Source organism: Anabrus simplex, chromosome 1, assembly GCF_040414725.1.
Source record: "Anabrus simplex isolate iqAnaSimp1 chromosome 1, ASM4041472v1, whole genome shotgun sequence".
Taxonomy (NCBI): Eukaryota; Metazoa; Arthropoda; class Insecta; order Orthoptera; family Tettigoniidae; genus Anabrus; species Anabrus simplex.
Window position 1 is genome coordinate 991377508 of NC_090265.1, and position 27971 is coordinate 991405478.

Below are 27971 nucleotides of genomic sequence, written 5' to 3' on the forward strand. Positions count from 1 at the left end.
CATTGGGCCCATCATTGCAGTACATTTATAACACTAATGAAAGAAACAAAACATGTACACTCGTACGGTGTTCACAATACGATCGAGGCACGCCACCTTAAGTCCAGTACGGAAGATGAATACATACTCTCTCCCTCAGGAAAGAGAGGGTGGAGGAAAAGAGGCACAGGGGAGGGGAAAACGGAGGCGCACACGTGATGCTCATATTACGGAACCTCACTCAAGTTGTATAATATTCATAACTATTGAGTAAAAAGACTATTATAAAAACATAACTTCCATAACACACATTTTACACGTATGAAAATACATTATGGTGTTATGTTGAGATGTAATCCTGTCCATTAATGACAGAATCTCCACACTTGAACCAGAACATTATTCGCTGTACCAAGAGTTTGTCCTTTTCCATGGCTTCAATTATTTTAACATTCTAGTTTAGCGACAATGTCACTTAAGATTTAGCCATGATGTTCAGTTTGTCTTTGCTTTTATGAATACAACTGTTATGGTTATTTTAGGAGAATTCCACCTTTACAACACAAATTAAATTTATTCCTTTCAGAATAACATGTATAACTCATAACTATATAGAAAAAACACCCTTATAAAGTCCGGCTCCATGGCTAAATGGTTAGCATGCTGGCCTTTAGTCACAGGTGTCGTGGGTTTGATTCCCGGCAGGGTCGGGAATCTTAACCGTCATTGGTTAATTCTGTAGGCACGAGGACTGGGTGTATGTGTTGTCTTCATCATTTCATCCTCATTATGATGCGCAGGTCGCCTACAGGCGTCAAATTGAAAGACCTGCACCTGGCGAGCCGAACATGTCCTCGGACACTCCCAACACTTAAAGCCATATGCCATTTCATTTTACCATTATAAAAACATACAACTTCCATAACACACATGTGTTGAGATGTAATTCTGTCCAGTAATGACAGAATCTAAACTTAACACTACAATGTCTAAGGAAAGACTTGCAGTGTTAATGTGTGAGGGAGAACTGGTTAAACCTCTTGTGATCGGGAAGACAGCAAAACCGAGAATTTCAAGAATTTGAAAATCGTATCATTTTCACATTCAAATTATACTATAGGTGCCTTTTAATGCAATCTTCGATCGTGCATATGGAAACAACTGACAGCTCTTACAATGATGGCAAGATCTATGTCAATTCTAGATGCTGTGAACTGGATTGGACAAGCTGTAAAGCAAATTAAGGCAGAAACTACGACAAACTGTTTCATCAAAGCAGGGTTTGGAGTGAGTGATAATACAGATGGAACGAATGAAGTACCTGAGAATGTACTGGCAATATCTGACTTGTGTCAAGCATGAAACATTCCCTGAAAAGCAGAGAACTTTATTCAAAGTGAAGAACTTACGACACATCACAATTTGTAATATTTTGCTGTAACAGTAATCTATATACAGTGAAACCTCAACACGTTTTCCCGCATACCACATCATAAATTCAAAGTCCCAATTCTCATCGTATTAAATCTGTATAAAAATATCTCACTTACCGCAGCACAAATTTTCGCCATTACCGCTTAGTACGATCACATATTTCCTAGTCCTGGAAATATTATTTCTCATCCCTTGTGAAAAGAACATGATTTCCAACTCGGGTAATAAAAAGCCCTCGCCACAGTTGTGTGATAACGGGAAAACACCTTGAATTCTTGAACTTCACAGGGAACAGGTCGTTAGCCTCAGGAATGTTCAGTTTTGCTTGCCGGTTAGCAGCGAGATTGCTGAATAACACAGTAAGCCTATTTGTGCTTGTATTTCACATTCCAGCCAGAAATTGAGTGGTACAGTGAAGGGTAGCTAATATTTGTCACCTGACAGCCTACATATGGATTAGGAACATAATCGTGTGAAGATGACTAGTGTGCTGCATATTAATTTGTCTTGTGGCAGCCTAGTTACGGATTCGGAAAAAGTCTTGAAAATCCTTACTAATGAATCTAAAATTAAAATCTATCAGAAAATGGACTGGAACCCGCACATTAAAGCACGCAGACGTAGCGTGTGTGTTGAAACTCACACCTTCGAGTTTTGACTCGATCATTCGAGTTGGTCTAATCGAAGTTTTGTTGATTTAAAATTGCGGCCATAGTTGCAGTCTCACATGGTCGAGGTCAAGTGTAAACCTCCAATTCATTCTGTAAGAGTGTGACCAGAAAATAATGTTTAATAACCCACTCATCGAAAATAAAAGTCTTCTACTACCATTTGTTTTAGAAAGAGTGTGATCTGCAATAATACTTTTAATATTTTTATGGGCCCCCATGCAAATGATTTCATATTTCTAGTCTAGTGTTTTTATACCTATCAGTGCCCTGTTGTTATTTTACAATCCCCAGCAGAAAAGGTTGTCATATTTGTTTTCTCGTGTTTTTCACACCTTTTAATATTCTCCGCACATCTTTAGAAATGGTAGATATAGAGTTTTCACTGTACCCGCGGATACACAATGTAAAATACCATTACATCGGAAAAAATCGTACCTAGTGTTTCCATATCCCTGTTGGATAGTTTTTATTCATGTATTCAATAGTACATTTTCTCGCTTACAACGTTCTTTTTCCTTGTTCCCTGCAGAAACATCTTAACGAGGTTTTACTGTATATAAAATAACGTCCTGACTAACAGATTCATCATCGCCAAACCAAAAGTACTGGACATAAAAACTGAAATTTTGGGGATACATTTTGTATTACAGTGTAAGTGCTCACTAAGGGAAGGATTTTTTGATATTCTGTCGCTAAGGGGGTGTAAAGGGGGATGAAGTTTAAAATGAATATTGTACCGTTTCATTGCCTGATTATGTCAAAACGAGATGTTACAACACCAATATTTGCCATGCATCGCGATAAAATGACAAAGATTACATCGTAGAAGAATGTAGTAAAAAAAAATACAGACAAACGGAACCAAATAAGCCGTAAATATGTTGAGAGAAATTCAGACATAGCAATTCAAGTAAGCCACAATTTGGAAACAAGACGATCAGATATATGGGATCAACGCGGCTGTGACTAAGAAAAAGTAGATTTTTTTTGTTTGTAAATTGTTAGACCAGCAAGGGAACAATCGCTAAAAAATATATGTATATATATATACGACGAGCATCGGAACGAAGTTACACGCAAGGATCAAGACAAGAAGAAGAGAAAGATTGTTTTTGAGGGAATATTCGACGATTATTTGTGTGAAGAATTAAGAATATCAAGATATTATGCCTAGGCCTAGTCTTGAATAAACAACAAGATTCACAAGCGTAAAATAAACTTTTTTTTTTTGCTATTTTGCTTTACGTCGCACCGACACAGATATGTCTTATGGGGACGATGGGATAGGAAAGGCCTAGGAAGTGGAAGGAAGCGGCCGTGGCCTTAATTAAGGTACAGCCCCGGCATTTGCCTGGTGTGAAAATGAAAAACCATCTTCAGGGCTGCCAACAGTGGGGCTCGAACCCACTATCTCCCGATTACTGGATACTGGCTGCACTTAAGCGACTGCAGCTATCGAGCTCAGTGTAAAATAAACTAAGAAGAAGGGAAGAGATAATATTGACTGAAACCCTGGATCGAATCCGTAGTTATCATGCACTACTTAGAAAGAAATCAGAATTCACCAATTCAAATCAGATGTACGTCAAACTAGAGATCACTTAAAGCATTCCATAAACATTATTATTGAAAATAAGATTGTTTTTTTTCTGAAGAACAAATTGCTGGAAAGTAGAAAGTAGATACAAGCTAAGCCATTACACAACTAGACTGTGGAACTAATATTATACTCCTATATGTTCTTTTTTTCGCATGTATACTACGACATTAACACGAGCAACTAAGCCGAGAGAATGGGATTGTCAACTGGTGGAGACCATCCAGCTGATTCTACATGGCCGAACCTGATAGCCATTGCCCAGTGATGACGCAGCCATGAACGAGAGCCCGTAAACCGTAAAGATCCAGACGGAAGCCAACCCAGTCCAGTGACGAGGGCAGAGATAAGATAAGTTCTGTGCAGTTTATCCATTTAAATTACCCATATTTCAATTAAAATGTAGTATATTGGTATCTTAAAATGTGATTATAATAAGGTTAACGTTTAAATCTTCGAGATCTAAGTTCAATGTGCAGGATCTTCGCAAAAGAACTCATATAATTGTCTTAAAGGCAAGGATTTAGGTAGTTATCGGGTACTTGAGTTCACATTCATATGCAGGGATGTTTATTTTCATTTATGGAGAGCTTTGCAACGATACTTCGACTTGCTATTGAAGGAATGTGTTCTCATAATGTGATTCAATCCAACTATTATGCGAAATGAAAAAGATCATTCTCTAGGACAGTATAACGTGTTTCAACGTCAAAACGTCACCAAATGTGAGTAAATATGAGCCTGATGCATTAATATATGTTTTCTTTCACAGGTGTAGAGTAATTGCTTGTGTTAATTGATAATTAAACCCGTAAAGCATCATTATAAAATGACAGCGGATTTTGTTGTTATTACGCTACTTGGTTAGGAATGATTGATGTTCTTATATGAATGTGGGAATATATATATACGACGAAATAATGAGATTAAGGTCGTGAATGTTATGTTGAATATTTTTAATGATGAATTAGGTGTTAAGTCATGTTATTTATGATGCAAATACGATGGAAGATATATATATATATGCGAATGATTGATTGTATTTATGCGACAATATGCTAATGATAGGTTACAGTCGTGGTAATTGTGACATGAATTAAATAGTAGCATTTGATGTTGGGTTAAATATGTTGTACATAAGGTGACATATAGTTACTTGATTTGCAGGTTATTATTGGTGTACGGTCATCCAGAGATTATTTCTAAATAGTAATATTAAAGTTTAAACTGTGTATTTCCTAAGAGAATTTCGCATATTATGTATAGTCCTAGCTGATTTATATTGAAGTCATAATTTATTGCAAGGAGCATCTTCATAATTTGAATTAATACCAGTATCGGGTAAATAATTATCATCGACTATATTCCTTGAAAATTTCGCGATTAGTTAACTATATTTGAAAGAGAATATGATTGATAGATGTTAGACCTGCTTATGGATATAATTATGGTATGTTAGCCAACTCACATATATTTTTCCAAAAGATATCATGGATATATTTTGTCAAATGACAGGAAGAACTGATTAATCATTTTTATTTTTGTGTCTACGTTGTAGAATAGCCATTGAAAGCTATAATGAGAGGAATTTACTTATCCTGCACTCGTTACAAATAATAATCTGAGAAAATAAGACGAGATTAATAACTTGAGAAGGTTGTGAATATGCATTCTTGATATTAATATTATGGATTTTATTATTGACATTATCATTGATAGTGATATTGACATTGATTTTCATTATGAATACTCAAGATATTCGACATCATTACTATTAATACGATACATGACAATGTTCAATGATTCTTCCTTACACTAATATTTCTATTTTTATGATTACAACATTTTCTTTTCTCGAGGCAAAGACTTGATTTTAATCATGGATAATATTATTTATGTTAGTTGATTATTATTTTAAATAAGAATGCGACAGATGTAAATGAGTATGTTATCAGTTTTATAATTCATTCCAAGGATTACCATAATTATGAATAAACTAGAAGTTAAAAATTTAAATTAATTCAATTGCTATTTCATTTCATTATCATAGGAGATTATTTTAAGTAGAGTTACTGCAAGATGATGAATGGATGAACTTAAGGATTGAGTTATTATTATTCTTAATTACATTTAAGTGGAAATGAATAGACTGACGAACTAGAGAGGAGGATATATGAGAGCTCAGATGATCCCACGTAAAAATTTTTAAAAAATTCTTTTACATAATACTATCCCCTGAGAGGTATTGTGCAGCGGGTTAGAAACTTATTTGACTTCAATAACAAAATGAGAAATGGAGAATATCGTCATAATCAAAAGATATGCCGATGAAAGAACATTTATTTTATTTTACGGTTAAAGAAGATAGATGAAGCTACAGATACATATTAAAATATAATGCGTGGTTGCAAATTTGTAAACGCCCATTTATTCGATTTCAATATGAGAAGTAACCGGTGCATTTACTTGATCGTACAACGTGACACGTTAAATATCGGCAAATTTAATTAAATGCGCGGCACAGTATATATAAAAAAAACTTAACAGTTTAAAGACATGAAAATTGGTATTTGGAAGCTCCCTTAAAATAAAGAAATATGTATTTTTTTCTTTTTGGAAAATCCACTTAAAGGGGGTAAAAATTAGTGAAAAATGGGTTGAACCCTTTTTATGAGGATATTTATATCTCAAAACTGAAGGTGTTACAGACATGAAAATTGGTATCTGAAATCTCCTTTAAAAATAAGAAACACACATTTCTTGTTTTTAGAAAAACCACTTAATGGGGGAAGGGGGTGAAAAGAATTGAAGGAGTTGAGTTCTTTTTATGAGGATACCAGAAACTGAAGATGTTACAGGCATGAAAATTGGTATTTGGAACCTCCTTTAAATATAAAGAAATGCATTTTTTGTATTTGGAAAATCCACTTAAGGGAGTGGAAAGAATTGAAAAAGCGGGTGAATTTTTAAAAATGAGTGTATCGACAGTATATCTCAAAAACTGAACATGTTACAGATGTGAAAATTGGTATTTGGAATATTTTTAAAAAAATAAACTAACATTTACCTTTTTCGAAATGCCATTCAACGCGGGTGAAAAGAAGTGAAAAAAGAGTTGAATTATTTTTATGAGGATACTTATATCTCAAAAACTGAAGATGAACTCCTTTAAAAATAAACATTTTTTTGTTCTTGGAAAATCCACTTGTGTGGGCATGGGGAAGGACTGATAAAAGGTTTGATTTCTTTTTTGGGGATACTTATATCCCAAAAACTGAAGATGGAAATAGGTGGAACAACATTTTTTTACTGAGTTTTATCAATTTTTTGTTTTTACTTATACTTGTTAGGAGGCTACCACTACAATATACATAAAAATACGTGTGAAATTATACATAATGACATAAATTAACATCTAAAATTAGCCAAAAGACATGCTCTTGATCAAACTGGCAATCAGATGTTCATCGTCCAGTATTTTTACTGGCGAGCATCAAACAGTATGGATAAAGAGAGCAATGACACACACGATTCACTGTCTGCTCTCCACCACAGTTACATCTTCCATCTTCAGAGAAAACCCATAGCCTAAGTGACGACAGACCTGCTGACTCCAGTTCATAGGTGGTTCAGTGATCTCCACACATCCCAATCCTTACTGAGGATAGCTGGTAGTTGCTTGACTCAACTACATCCAGTCTTCATGCCAAACTTTATGTGGAGATTTTTCCAAGGGCTTTGATGTTTATAGCCTGGACTGAGGCAGTTGATAACAATTAAAAGTGTGAGCTTGGATTTTATCAACCCTGTGTTGTTCACGGTCAGCTTCAACTTCAAGTGGACACTTGGAGGGGCAATTCCACCTAAACAGTAAATCTTATCCACAGCAGATGGTTTTTAGCACTCTGTGATCAGCTGGCTCGCCTTCTTCAGAGCTGAGTTTTATCAATACACATAGCTGAATCAATGTATCAAATTCACTTTACAACAACAGCTGATGTTATTGCCTTGCAATAAAATTAAACATCACAAATAATGCAGCCTGTCACCCAAAAAAATCTTCAACATGAAAGAACAGATAAGTTTTACAATACAGTAAAACTATAACTATTAGAATTGATCACTACTATATCACAACCCAAACCACAGGACCTCCAGTTTTATGTAAAATCCAAACCACATAGGAGCGACTTAATTTTTTAAAATTCCATATACGTTGGCCAGGATTCAAACCACAGCCAGCTTGGTGAGATGTCAGTAATGATGCTACATGGCTATCATCCCCATCTCACCAAATTCATCAGTAATCAGAATCGCATCTGATGCAAGCCTTTGAAGATAGGTGACTATAAAATTCAAAACTAAAAAAAAGTGCTACTCTACCTGTTGTTGTGATTGCAGCTACCTGAGTAGCAGGTAGTGACTGTGTAGGCATCACCACTGAGCTCATGTCTGTGAAAGAGATTGACAAAATCCAGTTAATGTGATATGATGAGTAACTCTGAACTTAGTTTCACATTATCATCATAACTGTTACCATAATATTAGCAATATGTATCTTAAATCAAAGGGATGATCATCAAAATTAAATCAATATATCTATCATAATCAAGTTTGATGATATGACAACAGGGTAAGTAAGAGTGAGTGGTATTACAAACCATGAAAATATTTTGTAACATATACTGTACCTCACAGTCTAGCCTAAGCAAGCAACGGGAATGGACATGCTGAGTGGACGGGTCAAGTGGAGAGTGATAAGGAAGATGATTGGTATAGAACAATATTGGGTCATTATTGGAAGATGGCAGGGAAGAGTGAAGAAAGAAACAACCAAAGGAAAGGAAGGTAAAGTGGAGATGGGACTGAAGGGTAAGATGCTGTTGGTGGCGGCAGCGATCGCTGTGCTGCTGGTTATTGGATGCGTGGAAGTAAATCCAGGCCCGCATAACAGTGGCAACATGGGCTGGGAGGACGTAGAAGTCATTAGGAAGGTGGTAAGGGAGGTAGTGGAAGAAGTCTGCCCATTTGAAGAGATAAAAAACATGATACAGGAGCAAGTTAAGGAGTATGAAAATATGAGGCAATGGATTCAGGAAAACATGAAAGAAAATAAGGCTAAGGTGGAAAACAGTGAGCAAGAGGTGGTGGCAGAGGGAAAACTGCCAAAAATGGCAAGTGGACACATGCATAGTGAAAATGAAGAGCTGAGGGAGGAAGCTTAAAGAAGAGAAGCTATGATCAAAGGGAGAAGCATGAGTTACTAAGAGATAAAATAAAAATATGGAAGAGGACGTATCAAATCTGAAGAAAAAATAAAAGCCAGCAGTCAAGAACGTAGGAGGAAATACATATTTATATATGGTGTGAAGGGAGAAATTAAAGTGGACATAATTTACAAAATGGTGGATGTCATCCAGAATAAATCGAAAATTAATTTCAGCGAAGTCGATGCTGAAAGAGTAGGTAAGGTGAGAGGACTCAGACCTATAAAAGTGAAGTTGTTATTCACATTGATGGTGGACATAGTGACAAGACATGCCGGAAATTTGCAGAGTGAAAAAAATTTGGATCAAGAGGGATATGGGAAGAGATGGGAATAAGAATTTCAAAATTTTAAAGAAAAGTCTAGTGAGAGCCAGACTTCAAGGACTGAGGGTGCATATTAGGGGTCAGCAATTGGTGGTAACCAATGGTAGATGTACACGAGTCTGGACAGTGACGAAACTCCAGGCAATGGAAGAGAGTCTTGAGCAGGAAGAATTGATGGTGACGAGATCGGAGGAAAGGCAAGTAAAAGAAAACAATGCCGGAGTTAATGTGCACATTGAAAAGGATAAGGCAATGGATAACAGTGAGATAATAGAAATGTGGGAGTTAGCAACCAGGGAAATAGCTGGGAAAATAAGAAAAGAGATTGGTTTGGAGGACAGTGTAGGAATAATAAAGAAGCAGCAAGAGGTGGTGGCAGAGGGAAAACTGCCAAAAAATGGCAAGTGGACACATGCATAGTGAAAATGAAGAGCTGAGGGAGGAAGCTAAAAGAAGAGAAGCTATGATCAAAGGGAGAAGCATAAGTCTAAAGGATTTGTGGGGAAAGAAAGCTAAAAGTGATGAGGGCATAGTAACGAGAAGTAAAAAGTTATGTTAGTAAGTCACAGAATGGTGTGCAAATATAATTAGACTAGAAGATATAGTGTAAAAGTGATCGTGGTTATTAATTGTTTGTAAGTTGGAGGCAGTGGAGTCTGGCTAGTAATAGTATAATTAGTTTAGCAGGGATAGTATGATTATAGTTGCTTGTAAGTGGTTACAGTTGTTTGTGGATAATGGAAGGTGGATAAGAGTTAAGAGTGAGATGAAGTGGAAGAGAAGGGTGATATAATGAAAAGTGTGAGTGTAAATAAGGAAAGGTTTGTTAAGAGTGATGAAGTTATAAAGACAGTAGAATTATAGTTAAGTATATTTCAATTGTCGGTTAATATGAGATTGTAAGGGAGGTAGTGGATCATGGCTGGTAAATACTGGAACGGTAAGACATCATGGTTCAGTGATAAAGTTATAGAGACAGTGGGATTATAGTTAAGAATATTTAACTCTAAGTGAAATGAGATTGAAAGGGAGGTAGTGGATTACGACTGGTAATCACTGGAACGGTAAGACGTGGTGGTATAATAATGTGGAGTTTGGCTTGAAAATATTTGAATGGGAAGACATGGTTGTATGAAAGTTTAAAGTTTAAATGAGATTGGAGTGGTGATTGCTAAGAGTAATTATGATTAAGAGATTGATTTGGAGGTATGTAAAGAATTATAGTAATTAACGAAAGGCAATTAGGTTTAAGTAGGAAGGTTAGTGGAGTATGGCTGATAAATATCTGAATGGTAAAATGTTATGGTACAATTTAAGTGAGAGTATGGTTGAATTGTAAGTATATTTGAATTGTAAGTGAATATGAGATTGAAAGGGAGGTAGTGGAGTATGGATGGTAATCATTGGAACGGTAAGACATAGTGGTATAATTTAATGTGGAGTGTGGCTTGGAAATATTTGAATGGGAAGACACGGTTGTATGAAAGTTTTAAGTTTAAATGAGATCGGAGTGGTGGTTGCTAAGAATGATTATGATTAAAAGATGGATTTGGATGTATGTAAAGAATGATGGTAATTAATGTTAAGCGATAAGGTTTAAGTTGGAAGGTTAGTAGAGCACGGCTGGGATATATTGAATGGTAAGACGTGATGGTACAATCTAAATGGGGAGTATGGTTGAATCGTAAGTTATATGGTTTGAGAATAGTGAATGGTAACATGAGGAGGTTAGATGATGATGAGTGGTGACATGAAAGTAGAACAAGTATAAAGTTGAAACATGAGAAGTATATGAGGTGCACATCTTAGCAGATGATGCAATGTTATGACTTGGCATGAAGTGTGGAATGTGTAGAAGCTTGAGAGTCCAGTTAGGTGAGGAAGGAAGATCAACACCCTTCCTATTTTGCCATATTTTTTGAATACATTTTATCCTATCTTGTTAGTTTATTTGCCTGTTTTTTAATTTAATGACAACTTTGATTAGTGCCTGGATCCTTCTAGAATAGTTGGAAGGTTGTTGTATCAGACTTTGCTGTCAACAATGTCAGCCATTTGCCGGTAGTGCCACCTGCTGGACACTTAAGTTGTTGAAGCGAGTAATGGCCGCTATGTTTTTGTAAAGTGATGTGAGCTGTATAAAGAAGTGTTTTTAACATTAAATTCAGTGCAAACCAATTGTAAGACTTTCTTAAATATGTTCCTGCGTGTAATGGTATTACACAACGTTTAGTGGCGACCGTGACAGGACATTTACGACTTGAAGAAGGAAGAATCATCGTACCCACGTGGAACATGGAGCGCAAAAGCCTCAATAAATTACTGAAGCATAGGAGAGCGACAAGGACTTTGTTTATGAAAATTGCTAAACAGGTTAGTGATTTGACTGAAGAGCAAAATGTTAATATTACGGAACTTCAATCATTATCCACCTTGTTAGAAAGTAAGATAGCGATTTTGAACGAACTAGATTTGAAAGTGTTCGATTTGTTATTAGACGATGACGAGGCTAATATTGACAAGGAAATGGAAGGGGCCGATGAGTATCAGAAAAAGTATCTGGACCTCAAATTGCGTATTTCGGCAATACAGGTTCAACAAACCGAATATGAAGCAGATAGTGTTGCTAGTAGGTCTAGCAACCAACAAACCAAGAAATTCAAGTTACCGAAGTTAGAATTCTGCACTTTTGGAGGAGATTTAAAGAAGTGGTTACCATTCTGGAGTCAGTTCTCAAAAGATAGATGAATATCCCGAAATAGCTGTGGAGAATAAATTTCAATATTTAATACAGGCAACAGTAAAAGGATCACGTGCTAGGCAGGTGGTTGAGAGTTTCCCCCTCAACATGAATAAATTATAGCAAAGCAATTGAAAGCCTAAAATCTTGTTTTGGCCAAAAAGATCTTCTTTTGGAGGTTTATGTACATGAACTGTTGAGGTTAGTTTTACACAAGGCCTTGTAATCCAAATCCAGAGAATTGCATTGTCTCAACTTTATGATCAGTTGGAAACACAGTTGAGGTCACTAGAATCGCTTGGTGTCACAATGGACAAGTGTGCCTCTATGTTATTTCCCCTTGTTGAATCGTGCCTCCCCAAAGACTTATTAAGAATTTGGCAATGCAGTATTCCATTCACCTCCGCTACAAATGCGAAAGACCGTCTGGAGGGGTTAATGAAATTCCTGAAGTCGGAGGTGGAGGGTGAACAGAGAATAAACCTTGCTACATCTAGGTTTGACTTAAAGTGTGAAGGGGCAAAAGAAAAACTGAAGCACAAGGGGAAGGATTCAGACGACAACATTCCTACAGCTATGGGGTTATTAACATCAAATCAACGTAAGGATGACAAATGTGTGTTTTGTGAGGGTCATCATACCAGTGCAGATTGCTTTTCCACTAGAAAAATGTCAATGGAAAGTAAACAGAAACTGTTAAGGGAAAAGGGGTGTTGTTATACGTGTCTGAAGTCAGGGCATATGGTAAAGAATTGTAAGGCAAAAAATATAAAATGTATAATTTGTGGTGGGAAGCATGTTGTTTTAATGTGCAGACACTTGTTAGAAAAACAACATGTCCCCAAAGCACTTAGCAACAGTGAAGAAAATGCAACTCAGGAAGTCACATTGGCAAATGTTTCCACTTCGCCCAAGGTGTTGTTACAAACTCTTCGTGTAAATGTAAGATCTGATAAAAAGACTGAATGTGTTCGTGCTTTAGTGGATACAGGCTCCCAGAAGTCATACATTTTGCGAAAGACGGCTTTAAAGATGGGTTATACTTCACTGTGAAAGGAGATCATCTCACATTCTCTTTTTGGTGGTGTAACAACACAACGGAATGAGCATGAAGTTTACAGGGTGCGTGTAGGGGACCTGAACGATGAATTTCGGTGTAATTTTGAGGCTTTAGATCAAGAAGTGATCTGTGGAGACATTTCACATGTTACAGAAGGGGAGTGGATGAACAAGCTGAAGAAATTGAAGATAGATATCACCAATAATGAGGAAAGTTTGGGGTCTATAGAAATACTTATTGGGGCAGACGTGGCTGGCAAACTTCTAACAGGAAGAAGAGAAGTGCTGTCTTGTGGTTCAGTGGCAGTAGATACATTGTTAAGCTGGACTTTGATGGGAAAGATTCCTAAAACCAAGAGAAGTGAAGAAAATGAAGGCTTGCTTGTAACTTCCATGTTTATTAAAGAGGCAAGTATTACTGATTTGTGGAGGTTGGATGTAATAGGCATTTCAGACCCTGTAGAGAAAGTTACGAAGAAGGAACGAGAAATTGCAGTGAAAGATCATTTCCTCCAAAGTGTTCATCGCACAGAAGAAGGTCGATTTCAAGTTCGGCTACCTTGGACTGAGGGGCATCCCGTCTTGCCATCAAACCTGAATCTTGCTGAAAGAAGACTGGGTTCGATGAGGAAAAAATTATCTGAAGACGTTTTTCGAGATTACAATGAAGTGTTTGAAGATTGGTTGGCTGAAGGAATTATAGAAGAAGTGCCTGAATCTTAACGTGTTCATTGTTGTCACTACTTACCACACAGACAAGTTATAAAGGAAAACAGTGCAACTACCAGAATCAGACCTGTTTTTGATGCTTCGACAAAACTAGGCAGTTCTCCATCTTTAAATCAATGTCTTGAAACTGGTCCAAATCTGATTGAACTCATCCCAAATGTGCTGTTAAGATTTAGAGAAAAGAAGATAGGAGTGGTTGCTGATATTAAAAGAGCATTTTTACAGATTGGTATTCACCCTGAAGACAGGAACTTCCTTTGTTTTTTATGGTGGAACTGTATGAAAAACTGGAGGTTAGGGTATTCCGGCATGCAAGAGTGGTTTTTGGTGTAAAATGTAATCCTTTCCTCTTAGGATCTCTAATTGAACACCACTTATTGAGAGAAGAGGATTCAAATCATTCTCTTAAAGAAAAGTTACTGCACAGTTTTTATGTTGATAATGTTGTTTCTAGTGTGGACACTGAAGCTGAACTCAATGCATTTATGTCAGAATCAGTCAAAATCATAGCAAAGGCCAAATTCGAGCTTAGGGGTTGGGAATGGACAAGTGACAAGTGTCAGAGTGCTCATGATAACTCTTATTCTGCAGTACTGGGTTTGTTGTGGAATCGAGAAAGTGATGAACTCAAAGTTAACATGAGTTGGATTAGAGATTTTCTTTTTGACACCATTACCCTATAGGTTTTAGTTGCCCTGTTATGTTGTGTCCTAAATTGCTCCTGCAGAAAATGTGGAAGATGGAATTTGATTAGGATACAGAAGTTGACGATACTATCAAGAAATAATTTCTGTCATGGTATGAAGAACTCCCTCAATTAGAAGAAATTGGCATCCCCCGATGGGTACAGAAACCTGTGAATATAGAGGAATGCACTTTACACACCTTTTCTGATGCCAGTCAAAAGGCATATGCTGCAGTAGTTTTCCTCAGGGTAGAGACAAGCGACAATGTTCAGCTTCATCTGTTGGCGGCCAAAACACGAGTCTCTCCTATAAAGAAGATTTCTATGCCTCGTTTGGAGCTTATGGCTGCAACTATAAGAGTAAGGCTTGCGAAGTCAATTCTGGACAGATTGGGATGGAAAAATGTGAAGACTTTGTTCTGGAGCGATTCTACTACAGTAATTGCGTTGATTACCAGGAAAAACAAATGGACAGTCTTTGTCAGAAATCGAGTTGATGAAATAAGGAAAATCACTTACTCTGAATCTTGGAAGTATGTCCCAGGGGAACTTAACCCTGCAGATTTACCTTCCAGGGGCTGCAAAGCTAAACAATTAGTTGCTTCTAGATGGTGGGAGGGACCTGCATGGTTGAAGGAATCACCAGGAAAGTGGTTTTCTCACAATGATGATCCCAAAGAAGATGAGATCAACATGGAAAAGGTTAGATCCCCAGCTGTTGTGAATGTTAAATGTTTGGTTTCAGAGAGCCAAAAAGACTGGTATTTCAAATACTTCTCTAATTTTATAAGAATTGTCCGCATGTTGGGGTGGTTGCTAAGGTTTATACGTAATAGCCACTTACCTGCAGATCTGCGTCAGAGAAGTGAATTAACTGTGGAAGAGTATGCCACTGCAGAAAGAAGAGTTGTTCGGTTTATTCAAGAGGACTCCTTTTCTGGGTTAAGGAACTGCTTGTTGCTTGCTTGTTGCTTGCTTGTTGCTTTAAAGGGCCTAACATCGAAGGTCATCGGCCCAGGTTAAGGGACTACAGACTGCGAACGCTAAGAGTGTTTCAAGACCATGAAGGAATAATTAGGCTGAAAACTAAGATCACCTACCGAGATGACCATGAAGACTTTCATCAGCCTGCAGTACTTCCATCACAACACGAGGTAGTGAAGAGGTTAATCATGACGGAACACAAGATACAAGGACATGTAGGATTGCAAATGCTGCTAAATAACCTTGGGGAATGCTATTGGATTTTAAACGGTCGGAAAGCTATCAGATCGGTTTTGTCCAAGTGCGTCATATGCAAGAGACACGGTGAAAGACATCTTAAAGTTATTTCACCTCCATTTCCATCCATTTGAGTACAGGATGCTGCCATGTTCAAGATTGTTGGACTGGACTTAACCAGGCCCTTATATCCACGGTGGAATTAAAATGTGGGTGTGCCTCTTTACTTGCGCATTGCGCAGTGTTTAGAGCTGTCCATCTGGAATTGGTATTATCAGTCTCGACAGAAGCATTCTTACAAGCACTCCGTCAATTTGTGGCTCGCAGAGGAAGATGTTCTGTTATCTACAGTGACAATGGGACGAACTTCACTGGGGCTTCTAATTTGTTTTGAACTCTGAACTGGGAGGATATCTAAGTACAGCACTGCTAGGTGTATTGAATGGCATTTTAATCCCCCCATTGCACCTTGGTGGGGTGGATGGTTGGAGCGCTTGATATGCCTCCTCAAAGATTTATTGAAGAGGATATTGGGTAGGTCATGTCTTACTTACGAGGAGATGATGACTACATTATGTGACTGTGAGAGTATGATGAATTCTCAACCTTTGACTTATATCATGGCAGAAGGTTCTGAGCTAGTGCCTCTCTCCCCTTCTTTATTCCTGCAAGATATAAGGGAGATTGGTGTTCCTGATCTCGATACGATAGACACTCAGAGCTTCAAAAGGAGGTATAGGTACCGACAAACTTTGAAAACTTTGAGGAAAAGATTCAGAAGTGAATATTTGGGGCAGTTAGTGTTACATCGTGCCATTGCCATGGCTACCCGTACTGTAGCTGTGGGGGACGTTGTGTTGATTGGGTGTGACAATCTCAAGCGTACAGACTGGCCATTGAGATACATAGTTGAAGTTATACCTGGTAAGGATGGTGTCATCCGAACAGTGAAACTCAGAACTGGTCAGGGCGAGTTATTACGTCCAATTCAAAGGATTTATCCATTGGAAGTGTCTTCTGATGACCCTATTGTGCTCTCTAGAAACTGTGATTCTTCAGGTGTACCAAAGGATGACAACAGTGGTGATTCAGTTGTTACTCGAAGTGGTCGAGCGGTGAGAGTTCCTGACAGACTTGATTTATAAGCAGCAGGTTTTTATTTGTTGGTATTGTTGAGTAGCCTTCTGCTGCTCAAGGTGGGAGTATGTTGTATCAGACTTTGCCGTTGACACTGTCAGCCATTTGCCGGCAGTGCCACCTGCTGGACACTTAAGAAAAAAAAACCAGTTGAAGCGAGTAATGGCCGCTATGATTTTGTAAAGTGATGTGAGCTTATAAAGAAGTGTTTTTAACATTAAATTCAGTGCAAACCAATTTTAAGATTTCCTTAAATATGTTCCTGCATGTAATGGTATTACACAACAAAGGTACTAGTATTATTATCCTCATTATTGTTTGCCATGGCTATTGGATCTCCAAAAAAAGGAGTTGACCGTGGGCCATTTGACCATTATACTGATTATTTTATGCTAATTTATTTTGTTTTTGTTTGTTTATTTGATTGCTTAATTGTGCAGTAAGTGGTATTTGATTGTGCATCTGAGTAGAGTATGAGTGAAAGAGCTTGTTTAGGTTTCAATATTATATTTTCTCATTTAACAGATCAATTAGGGGCCTGTTTCATGAAGCTACTAGTCTACAAGTTACAAGTAATTTTTCATACAATTTGTTGGAAAAAATGTAATTCCTGTTTCATAAAAGCACTTGTAGGTATAAGTGTATTTATACAAGCTACAAGACTTGTCAACAAGTCAAAATTCATTTTCTGTTTCATAAAGATACTTGTAGAGTACAAGAACTTGTACAAAATACCATTTTTCTTACAAGTTGTTTTAGACATGTAAAGTTGAATACAAGTCTGTGTAATTTGCTGTTAAATACTCAATAATCAATTAGTTTTCAAGCTTTGTGTTAATTTTTGTGTGGAAATGTATTTGTTATATAGTAGCAACAATAGTGATGAAGATATAATAGGGGATGGACAAAGACGTAAAAGAACTTTCAGAAGTAGGGGTTAACATGGATTTCACAAGCTTTTATGAATACAATGAAAGATTTAGAATGAGTTCAGTAAAACGGGAGTCACTTCTACAACATGTAGGTAATCAACTTCAGCATACAACTAACAAAAAGTGTGCTCTATTCCCAAAATAACAGTTACTTATAGCATTACACTGGTTAGGAAATGGAGGACAATATCATTCAATAGGTGATATGCATGGTGTATCAAAATCTAGTGTGTGCATAGCAGTTCATTCAGTTGTGAATGCAGGGAATATTGTCAGGTTTCCCACAGTTGTTGACTGGCCAGAGAAAAATGGCCACATAGTTTGAGATTTCCATGCTATTGCTCATATGCCTCAAGTATGTGGATGTATTGATGAAACACCAATAAACATTGATGCTCCTGTGGTAGTATATGAGAGCAACTTTATTGATAGGCATGGGAACCATTCCCTAAATTGCATGGTAGTGTGTGGACCAAATCTGAAGTTTTACTATGCAAGTGCTAACTGGGCTGGAAGTGTGCTTACCTAAAATATCAAGTGAAATAATGTCTTATAAAGGTAAAATATATAATAAAATAATGTCATATAAAAGGCAGCTAATTACATGGACAAACTCCTTTAATGTTTAATATACAGGAGGAAATACTAAAATATAAATGCAAAATCATATCAGCTTCTTCAGCCACTTCATTTGTTAAAATACAATATATACCCCCACCCCTCTTTTACATTCTCATCACACTTTGTAAGGTCCCTTGTGCATTGAGACTTGGGCAGATTTTTATTTCTAACAGTTCATTCTGAAGTGCTATCTTCTTTTTCCTCTCAATTTCCAGATAATCTGTGGGGTGAGGTGAAGCCTCAGAGGAAATTCTCTTCCAGAGATAAGGCATTATTATGAATATTTCCACTCTCTAACATTGTCTTCTTTCGTGAGTGAAGTATAGAAAGCTCAAAACAAAATTTCTTTCGCTTCCCTGATTTTATTCAGGATTTTTTATTTGCAACTTGTTGCTGTTTACAATTACTCATCTTTGACTCAACTTGGCTATCTCACAGAAATCAGCTGACTTGTAAGACTTGTAGTGAAATGTACTGTGCCATTGCATTTTACGTCATGTAAAAAAAAAAAAAAAAGTTGCCTAATGGTATGAATGAAGTTACGTGAAATGCATTTAGGCAGAGCGAAGGCGAACAAGAATATGATTTAGAAGTTAATAGGGCCTAACTTAGAGAAGAAGAGCATGATCAATATGGCAGTGGAGAAGAAGACAAAGAAGAGCAAGCTAGATTGTTTTTAAAAACAGGATTATAAGGCTACTACAACATCACCAGAAAAGCAAATGGACGACAAGTTTTAAATCATATCTAATGATAGATAATAAGTAATATTTACAGGGAAGAAAACAAAAAGCACTTCAGAAAGAATATACCCATTCATAGAAGAAGTATTTCTTACAAGAGAAGAAGAGAAGAAAGAGATTGACAATCAGACCTAGTTGCTATATGATAGCCGAGATAGCAGTAGTTGGCGAAATATCGAGATTGCCAAGTGGAATCCAAGATATATTCAAGAAGAAGAGAAAATAGAAATTATCAGGGAGAAACAAGCAGATTGTTAAAACCTAATCAACTTGGAAATAAAATATATTTTGGGAGCAATACCAAGATTCTCATGATAAAATTCAGAGCAGTCTTATATAGAACAGCAATATATATTATCTATTATATAAGGATATCGATATGAATTCCCATATTTTCTTTTTTAACATGAGTTTAAGCAAGAAGATCGTCATGAATTCCAGTTAAATGTTCAGTGGGCTGCCCTAGAGATGTGTTCAACACCGCGGGATCGGTCCCACCTGAGAGGAAATGAGAAGGCAGCAGATCGTTGGATTTCCGAGCGGCCAAGAGAGTAACAGGCCAAGGATGGATGGCACCTGAGTCACCCCAAACTGGAGAATGATTGAGCTAAGTTCCCATAAATTACAACTCTTACTTGAAATAAAATATTTTTAAAATGTCTCTAACCTATAACGGAGAGTATGTAGTTGTATGGATATTTTCAATGTAAAATAAATTTTTAATTAAGCTTCGCATATTAACCTAAATCAGAGTCTATGCATAAGAATGGAGCAGTTTTCAATGCCTATAGAATGTATACAATGCTGTAGACAGGCACATGTCGCCTCATAATATTGAATAGGTAAAGTTTACTATGTCAGAGAACAGCAATGTTTGAGAACTAGATATTATAATGTATAAGGCAACCTAATGTTTAGCATGAAAAGCACATGTAGTGTTAAGTATGGATATGGAGGCAGATATGCGTTTTTGTTGTCAGCGAAAAACAAGGAGCAACGTGTTGGTAAACTCGGGAGTTAGATGTCCTCGGAATGGAATAATATATATGACCAGTGTAATTTAAATAGCTATAGTTATGTATGCCTCGTCAAGGGAGATGTATTTATGAGAAGAGGTTGAGACATTTAAGAAGAAATGAATATATACAGAGAGGGTTAAAATTGAAATATGTAAGCCGCGAGTTGTACTAAATGAAGTGTATAATCGTCGAGAGAATTAGCATTAGCAATGCACAGAAGAAATAGTTTGAGGTACAAGATGTAAGTAGCTTAAGATTGGGTCATGTACAGACTACATTGAAGTACTAAGGAATTTCATCAAGGAAACAGAAGTACACTGAAGAAAATGGAAATTGCAACACCCAGAAGGAGTGGTGCTACATTGCTGCAATTGAACATGCAGGACGAGTGTTCGGTTGTGATTTGATGATTATATTTTCAGGTCCATCTGACCGCAAGTTTGGACAACAATCAATACAGGATGTGCCCACCACGAGCTGCAATGAATAGGTGGATATATAAATAAACACTTGTAACATACTTTGTATTTATGTACATTTCAATACGGACCTAACATGAGTATTATAACATGTAATTGATGAATTTGTCGAAGCATGGAGTCAATAAGGCCCTGGATCGCTTCCTGAGGAATTGTGGCCCATGCTTGCTGCACTGCATGGGTCAGTTATTCCAGAGTTGTGGGTGGCTGAGAACAGTTGGCCATCATGTCCCACTCATGCTTAATAGGACTGAGGTCCGGGAATCTGGCGGGCCATTCTAAGGTTGTGATGTCGAGGAGAGCTTCTCTGGAAATGCGTGCAGTGTGAACGCGGGCATTGTCCTGCTGAAACATCCCATCAGCAATGTTTGCCATCATAGGGACAACCATTGGATTGAGTACCCTATCAACGTACTGTCGAGCAGTCATAGTGCCCTCAACAAGCACTAATTGTGATTTCACATTAAAGTCAATAGCTCCCCAGACCATAATGTTTGGTGTTGGCCCTGTGTGCTTCTCGACACGATTCCGGCGATCACTGCGGGCAAGACAGAAGTGCGATTCATCACTAAAGACGACCCTATGCCATTCGTCGACCCACGTCGATCTTTCTCAACACCAGGTCAGCCTTACACGTTGCTGTTGTGGGGTCAATGGAACACCTTCTACAGGGACACGGGCTCATAAGCCAGCTGCACGCAGGCGATTACCAACTGTTTGTTGTGTAACGTGGGGTGCTGCAGCTGCTCAAATTTGCGCTGCTGTTGCATGGGGTTCCATCCGGGCCATCCGAATGATGCGGCGATCCTCTATCACAGTTGTCTGTCGCGCTGGGCCTGTGCCAGGTCTACGAGTGAGGGTACCTTAATTTGACCACTGCTGCCATACACGTTGTACCATAGATGCCTGTTGGCCAACACGTGCAGCGACAGTCCTTAGCGATAATCCAGCCTCACAAGCTCAATTATCCGAGCCCTCTCAAACGGCAACAGTTGTTGATAGCGTGCTCTTCTCTGTCGTCGAGGCATGTTTGACGGGGAACACTTCACTGCACAGACTGCAAGTCAACTACACTACACCAGAGTCCATATACTGGAGTTGATTCCTCCGTGACCAATCATGTGGGGAGACCTGTAGCAACAATCCAACGGGTCTGAAACTTTGATCGTTTACATACCTATATGACATTGTTCCATATCTTGAAAATCAACGCAAACGACCAATGCCATCATGGTGTTGCAATTTCCATTTTCTTAAGTATGTATGAGGACATATCCGACCGAGAATAGTGAATGCTAAGCCTGGTCCAACTTATATTGTGATATCCATGCAATAAAGTTTTTTTTTTTGCTAGTTGCTTTACGTCGCACCGACACAGATAGATCTTATGGCGACGATAGGATAGGAAAGGCCTAGGAGTTGGAAGGAAGCGGCCGTGGCCTTAATTAAGGTACAGCCCCAGCATTTTCCTGGTGTGAAAATGGGAAACCATGGGAAACCATGGAAAACCATCTTCAGGGCTGCCGACAGTGGGGCTCGAACCCACGATCTCCTGGATGCAAGCTCACAGCCGCGCGCAACAAAGATTAACATGTTAGGTGACACCTATATCGAACATCTCATGTGTGTCTATTATTACGATATATATTGGGAAAAGGGTTGAAGTAATTTAATAATGTTGTGCAATAGTCGCAGTCAAGCTGTTCATTGAATTTAAAGAACTGTATACAAGTGTTATACTTCATTGATGCTGGAGCACATGATTTTAAAATTAAAACTGTAATCAAATAAGAATTGGTAGACTTAGAAGTGAGTTAAATATTTTCATTTTGAAGAATATGATATGATTGAAATATCTCAGTAAATTAAGATCAGGTTAGTAGATGCAAGATTTTGCTGTTCAGAAAAGAAGAGAAACTTAGCATGACATTTTGAAGGTAGTTATGAGGAATAGTCATGAGGATAAGAAGGTAAGTTATGGTCTATTATACAAAATAAAATTAGGAAACTGATAAATAGTCATATTGAAAACATTCTTGTTTCGAGTGATCTACATATTAGTGGATATCTGTTGGAAAGGAAGTAAGGCTAATCATTACAAAATAGATATTGTATGTTGGTCAGCTAATCTTAAAGCAAGTGGGTGGTCATAAAAGAATATTATATTGAAGACAATATTTCCCCTGAAATTTATTTGAACATCAAGTATTATGAAATGATTTATGTCACAGTGATTTTCTCTTTCCAAGATATTCTAGTTATTTAATAAACCATTTTAGTTAAAAACTTACCATGTGAAAAGCTTATTTATTGTTAAATATTGTGGGTTAAGGATATAGATTTAAGTAAATTGCTTTATTTTTTTTACCTTTCACATCGTATGGTATGTGGGTGGAGATGTCCACCTGAAATATTGATAGGTCACAGTTGTGGAACACCGTACCCTTTCTCTGACTCCACGTTAAGCTTAGATTCGTCAAGATGTACCCTGAGATCACCATGTGTAGTCAGAGTTTTCTTTCACTCTCCTACTGGACATGGTAGATGGGTGCAGTACCAACCTTACAATTGTAGAAATTTTGTTTATTAAACAAAAATTTCCTACAAGTGTAGGAACATCCACTTATAACTACAACTTGTACACTTGTAGACTTGTAGCTTTATGAAACAGGCCCTAGGTCATGTACTGTATGATCTGGAGGAAATATATATAAATAAATAAATAAATAAATAAATAAATAAATAAATAAATAAATAAATAAATAAATAAATAAATAAATAAATGAATAAGTAAAATAAATAAATAAATAAATATACTGTGTCTTACAATACTAATTTTCATACCGTAACTACAAAAAACAAACATATACTTGACTTTTACAGTGAATTTCAATTTTGTGTTAATAAACCTAAATTCCTGTAGTTTTATATGAAATGGGGACACTGACATTGATTATCTCACCCACACTGACTGAATATAAAAGTGAAATCAAACCTTGGTGAGATGCTAGTGATATTACCCAACAATCATGACAGGAACAATAGAAAGAAACAGAGAATTAATTAATTCCTTGATGAGGAAGTTGCTATAAAATTATATTTGACTAGGTGAACTATCTGTCATTAACAGGATGATTACTTAGCATGTGCACCATTATATTTTTGTCCACCCCTCATGTTGTTCCCCAGATTATGAGGCTGATCTTGATTTGATCTCTTCCTTCCGGTATGAAAGAAAGCCAAGTATTGGGTTCCGATATTGTAGGCCTTCACATCTAGTGTTTTTCTGACTGATATTATGGCATCCAATGCAAAGGGAGTCCTTCTTTCTCCTTTAATTATGTTCCTCATGACCTTTCCTTTCTAGGCTTGCCATAAATGGAGTCTTACTGAGTTATGGGATCCAAGATCATTCTAGTTTTCAAATCTGTTCTAACAGTGAAGACATCGTTCAACTTCCTGCAACTGGAAAGCTAGATAGTTCCTCTCAGTGAAACATCTTATTTTACCTAACATTTTGCAATGTTTGGCCATACATTCAGAACAGTGCAGCCACGATGTGAGGAGAACATTAGATGAGCCAAGCAGCATTATACTTACCCACCACGCCTATCACTAAATTCGAGTATCCTTGCAAGGATACCAGATTTACTACCTGCCATCAAACAGCAGCACTCACAGACACAAATATGGCACCTGAAGCAACTGGTGACCTGAGTTCATGGCTTGTCTGCAGCACCTACTATTTGAAAAACTTTCTCTGGCATGACCCAGAAAACAACCTGTCACCAATGTCTTACCAGCACTTGCCTCACACTCCCATCTAAACCAACTTATTGAGCATCACAGAAAGTAGTCAGTGACTTGTTGACAGCATAAAATAAAATATACTTCCTCCAGATCCCTCCTACCCCTTAGAAAGAGGAAGAAGGAAAAAAAAAACTATCCCCCCCACCACATTCCCCAAAGACACTGTTATGCATCAAAAAACTCTCCCCACCCCCAACATGAATCACACATATCAATATTCCAACACTGTAAAACATCTACATTGATCTATATACCCAATTTCCAGGTTATCTCCCTCATGAAAGAAAACAGAAACCAAATTTTCCTCTTTACTCCTATAAAAAACACATACCGTACATCCCTGCCATTATCAGATTCCTGAGATCTAAGCCAGACATCCTATTCCACATTATTATTTATAAATTTCATTTTCCGTATTGACAGATTCAAAGTATAGATAAGAAAAGTGTTTTTCCACCAATCAATACACAATTTATTTTAAATAGATTAAACTAGTACCGGTTTTGGCTCTTTAACGGCCATCATCAGCTAGTACATGATTTGTTTCCAGCCATTAGACAATTCACAAGTTGTTATTGTATTAGACATCCGGATGTTTTATTATGTCCTACATACTCATGTTCTAACTTACTGTAACTTTTTACCTTGACTACTGATATTTTAATTACATGCTACTGTATACATTTCCATCCCCCATTAGACATCCGGATGTCTAATACAATAACAACTTGTGAATTGTCTAATGGCTGGAAACAAATCATGTACTAGCTGATGATGGCCGTTAAAGAGCCGAAACCGGTACTAGTTTAATCTATTTAAAATAAATTGTGTATTGATTGGTGGAAAAACACTTTTCTTATCTATCCTCTTCCACAATCACAACTATTACTCCCGCCCAAACAAAGACAAGCCACAACCACAAATCATAGAAATGAAAATTTCAGTCCTATCAGACACCAATCCCCACCAACCTCATGAGATCCACATGGAATCAGTGTTCTCCCTAGGACCTTTCTGATGGGCGCAACGCCCTGATGTTTTTACAAACCGCCCGGCTAATATAACCTAGGTAATTACTACTTACATAACATTAATACGTATTTGAAACAATGGGTGCTCCAAATTAAAATGTACATACCATAAAACTGTTTATTTACATGATAAATCTTCATTATTATCAGCATAATTGCATCAATTACATCAGTGGTTAAATGTTTAGCTTGACTGTCACGTAATGTAGTGCTTGAGCAGTGTCTGGATTAACGTGGAATCGCATGCAAGCATTCGATTCTGCATGACGTCACAAACCCGCATGACATTCCACAGCAACCGAGTGGTAAGCCCTGGTACCAGATCAAAAAATTAGATGTAGGGTTTTCCCGGCGTTTGCTCTATTAACTAGCGTTTCATCTTAGGTCTGACACTAGACTCGTCAGAGTGGGATGTGTCAGACCCTACCCACTGACACTGGGGTGTATGCAGGTGAACGTGCGTGCGAGCATGCGAGAACGTTTTCATTCCCCACTCTGATGGGGTGGGGCGGGCCACCTGAAGGTTTACGCCCTCCCTCTGGCCGTGAGCTTCTCTCTCTCTCTTGAGCGCAAACTTGAGATTATTATGCCGGCCGCCCACTGTCTGATCTTGATATAACGATGCAGATTAAAAGTAAAGAAATCGTGCGTAAATTCAGAATGGATATAGGCCCTATGCAAAAGAATCGAATGGATGTGTGGGTGCGAAATTACCAACAGGATGTTTTGTTTTCCCTGTTTATTTTTTGTGAGTGATGAAAGCAAAGGGACTTGGACCAAAGTCGGAGCGGTAGTATGTGTGGGGCGAGGGGGGGGGGGCGGCGGTACAAGAATTCTGCCTTCTGTTGAACGCCCAGTGACGAAAGTCACGCGCCGCCACTGATCCTGGCTCAGTCCGGTGGTATTTGAAGATGCCCAAATACGTCAGCCTCGTGTCGGTAGATTTACTGGCACGTAAAAGAACTCCTGTGGGACTAAATTCCGGCACCTCGGCGTCTCCGAAAACCGTAAAAGTAGTTAGTGGGACGTAAAGCAAATAACATTATAACTAGGCTTAACTCACATTAGTGACGACCCCAAATAATTCGGTGAAATGCCAGGACAGAGGAAGAAGTGGAAGAATATGTGTATAAATCATTCTCTAACTTGCATCAAAACATCAACGGATAAATGGCCGATCAGAATTGTTCTTCCAGTTGCTGTCAGATGTTTACTTGTCACACGCATGTACTCACCCGTCTGTTGTTTACTTCGTCCAAGTGCTCTCAGCTGAAGTTAACATCCACTGTCCAGCAGACCGCCGCGTTCAGTTATGGTAGGGCAGCAGGTCGTGCTTTCACCACTACAGACTTCTCCATGTCGTCACCGTACGTCATTTAGCACCGCCCTCGAAGGCCATTTCGGTTCGAGTTTTCCTCATGTTATCGATGTTTGTTGCTGGTGAGGCGTCGGTCACTCTTCGAGGCATATTATTATTATTATTATTATTATTATTATTATTATTATTATTATTATTATTATTATTATTATTATTATTATTATTATTATTATTAACGTTGGACTGGTACAGGCAGCTTTTCGCCGACGCTATAGAAGAATAGGTAGCACCCGTGACATTACTCCAGCCAGGATTTTCCTGTTGCGAATGTGAGAAAACACGGAAAACCATATTTTGTGCTGCATGTACTGGGGTCCGAATCCATCATCTGCCGAATGCAAGCTTATGATTCCGTGGGCTTACCAAGCAGCCAACTTGCGTGCTGCATGATTATTATTATTATTATTATTATTATTATTATTATTATTATTATTATTATTATTATTATTATTATTAGCAAGTATACCTGTGCTTCGCTACGGTCTTTTACATTGTATACGGATTTCTCCGGAAATTACTGTAAAAGAAGTGCGTAAATTGCATGTCTCTTAGCTCTATCCGAGAAACAAAACTGGGAGGACACCATACGTTGTTTCCGATGTAAGGTAGGTATTGTGGAAGTTTTGTTGGTAATGTCAGGCCACATTTCCTACTCCCAAACACAATCGAGTTCAGGAGTTTCTTCTATAACGGAAAGCTCACTTGGCAACTGCTATTAGTAGATATAGTGGAGAGTTCGGCCGCCACCGCCGCCTCCGACTCTCGGTAGAGGGCTCCACCGCCACCTCCTCCTCACGCTCTTGGGAGAGCCCTCCACCGCCACCGCAGGCCCTCGGGAGAGGCCTCCTCCTCCCGCGGGAAATTTGAATTTTGGCGGGAGATTTGAATTTGTAAACAAAGCCACGTGCTTTTGGACAGCTGTCATCGACAACAACACATCGCTAACATCACTGCTGCCATCTTGACGGGCCTAAACCTCGGTGCTGCCAACTAAACCTTACTAGCGCGAGATTTGAATTGGTAAACAAAGCCACGTGCTTTTTGACAGCTATCTTTAAACAACAACGCATTGCTAACCTTACCGCTGCCATCGTGACGGGCCTAAACCTCATTG

General features: G+C 37.9%; 1 protein-coding gene across 1 annotated transcript in view; it reads right to left on the reverse strand.

Annotated features, from left to right (window-relative positions):
* Positions 1-24461, reverse strand: part of LOC136857864 (lipopolysaccharide-induced tumor necrosis factor-alpha factor homolog) — a 58503-nt gene extending 34042 nt beyond the window's left edge. The window contains exons 1-2 of the mRNA XM_067136880.2: positions 24439-24461; positions 8065-8133 (exon numbers count right to left, since the gene is read on the reverse strand). Coding sequence (XP_066992981.2) covers positions 8065-8131 — 67 coding nt within the window. The 5' untranslated portion in view covers positions 8132-8133; positions 24439-24461. The remainder of the gene's footprint in view (positions 1-8064; positions 8134-24438) is intronic.
* Positions 24462-27971: the final 3510 nt, after the last annotated feature.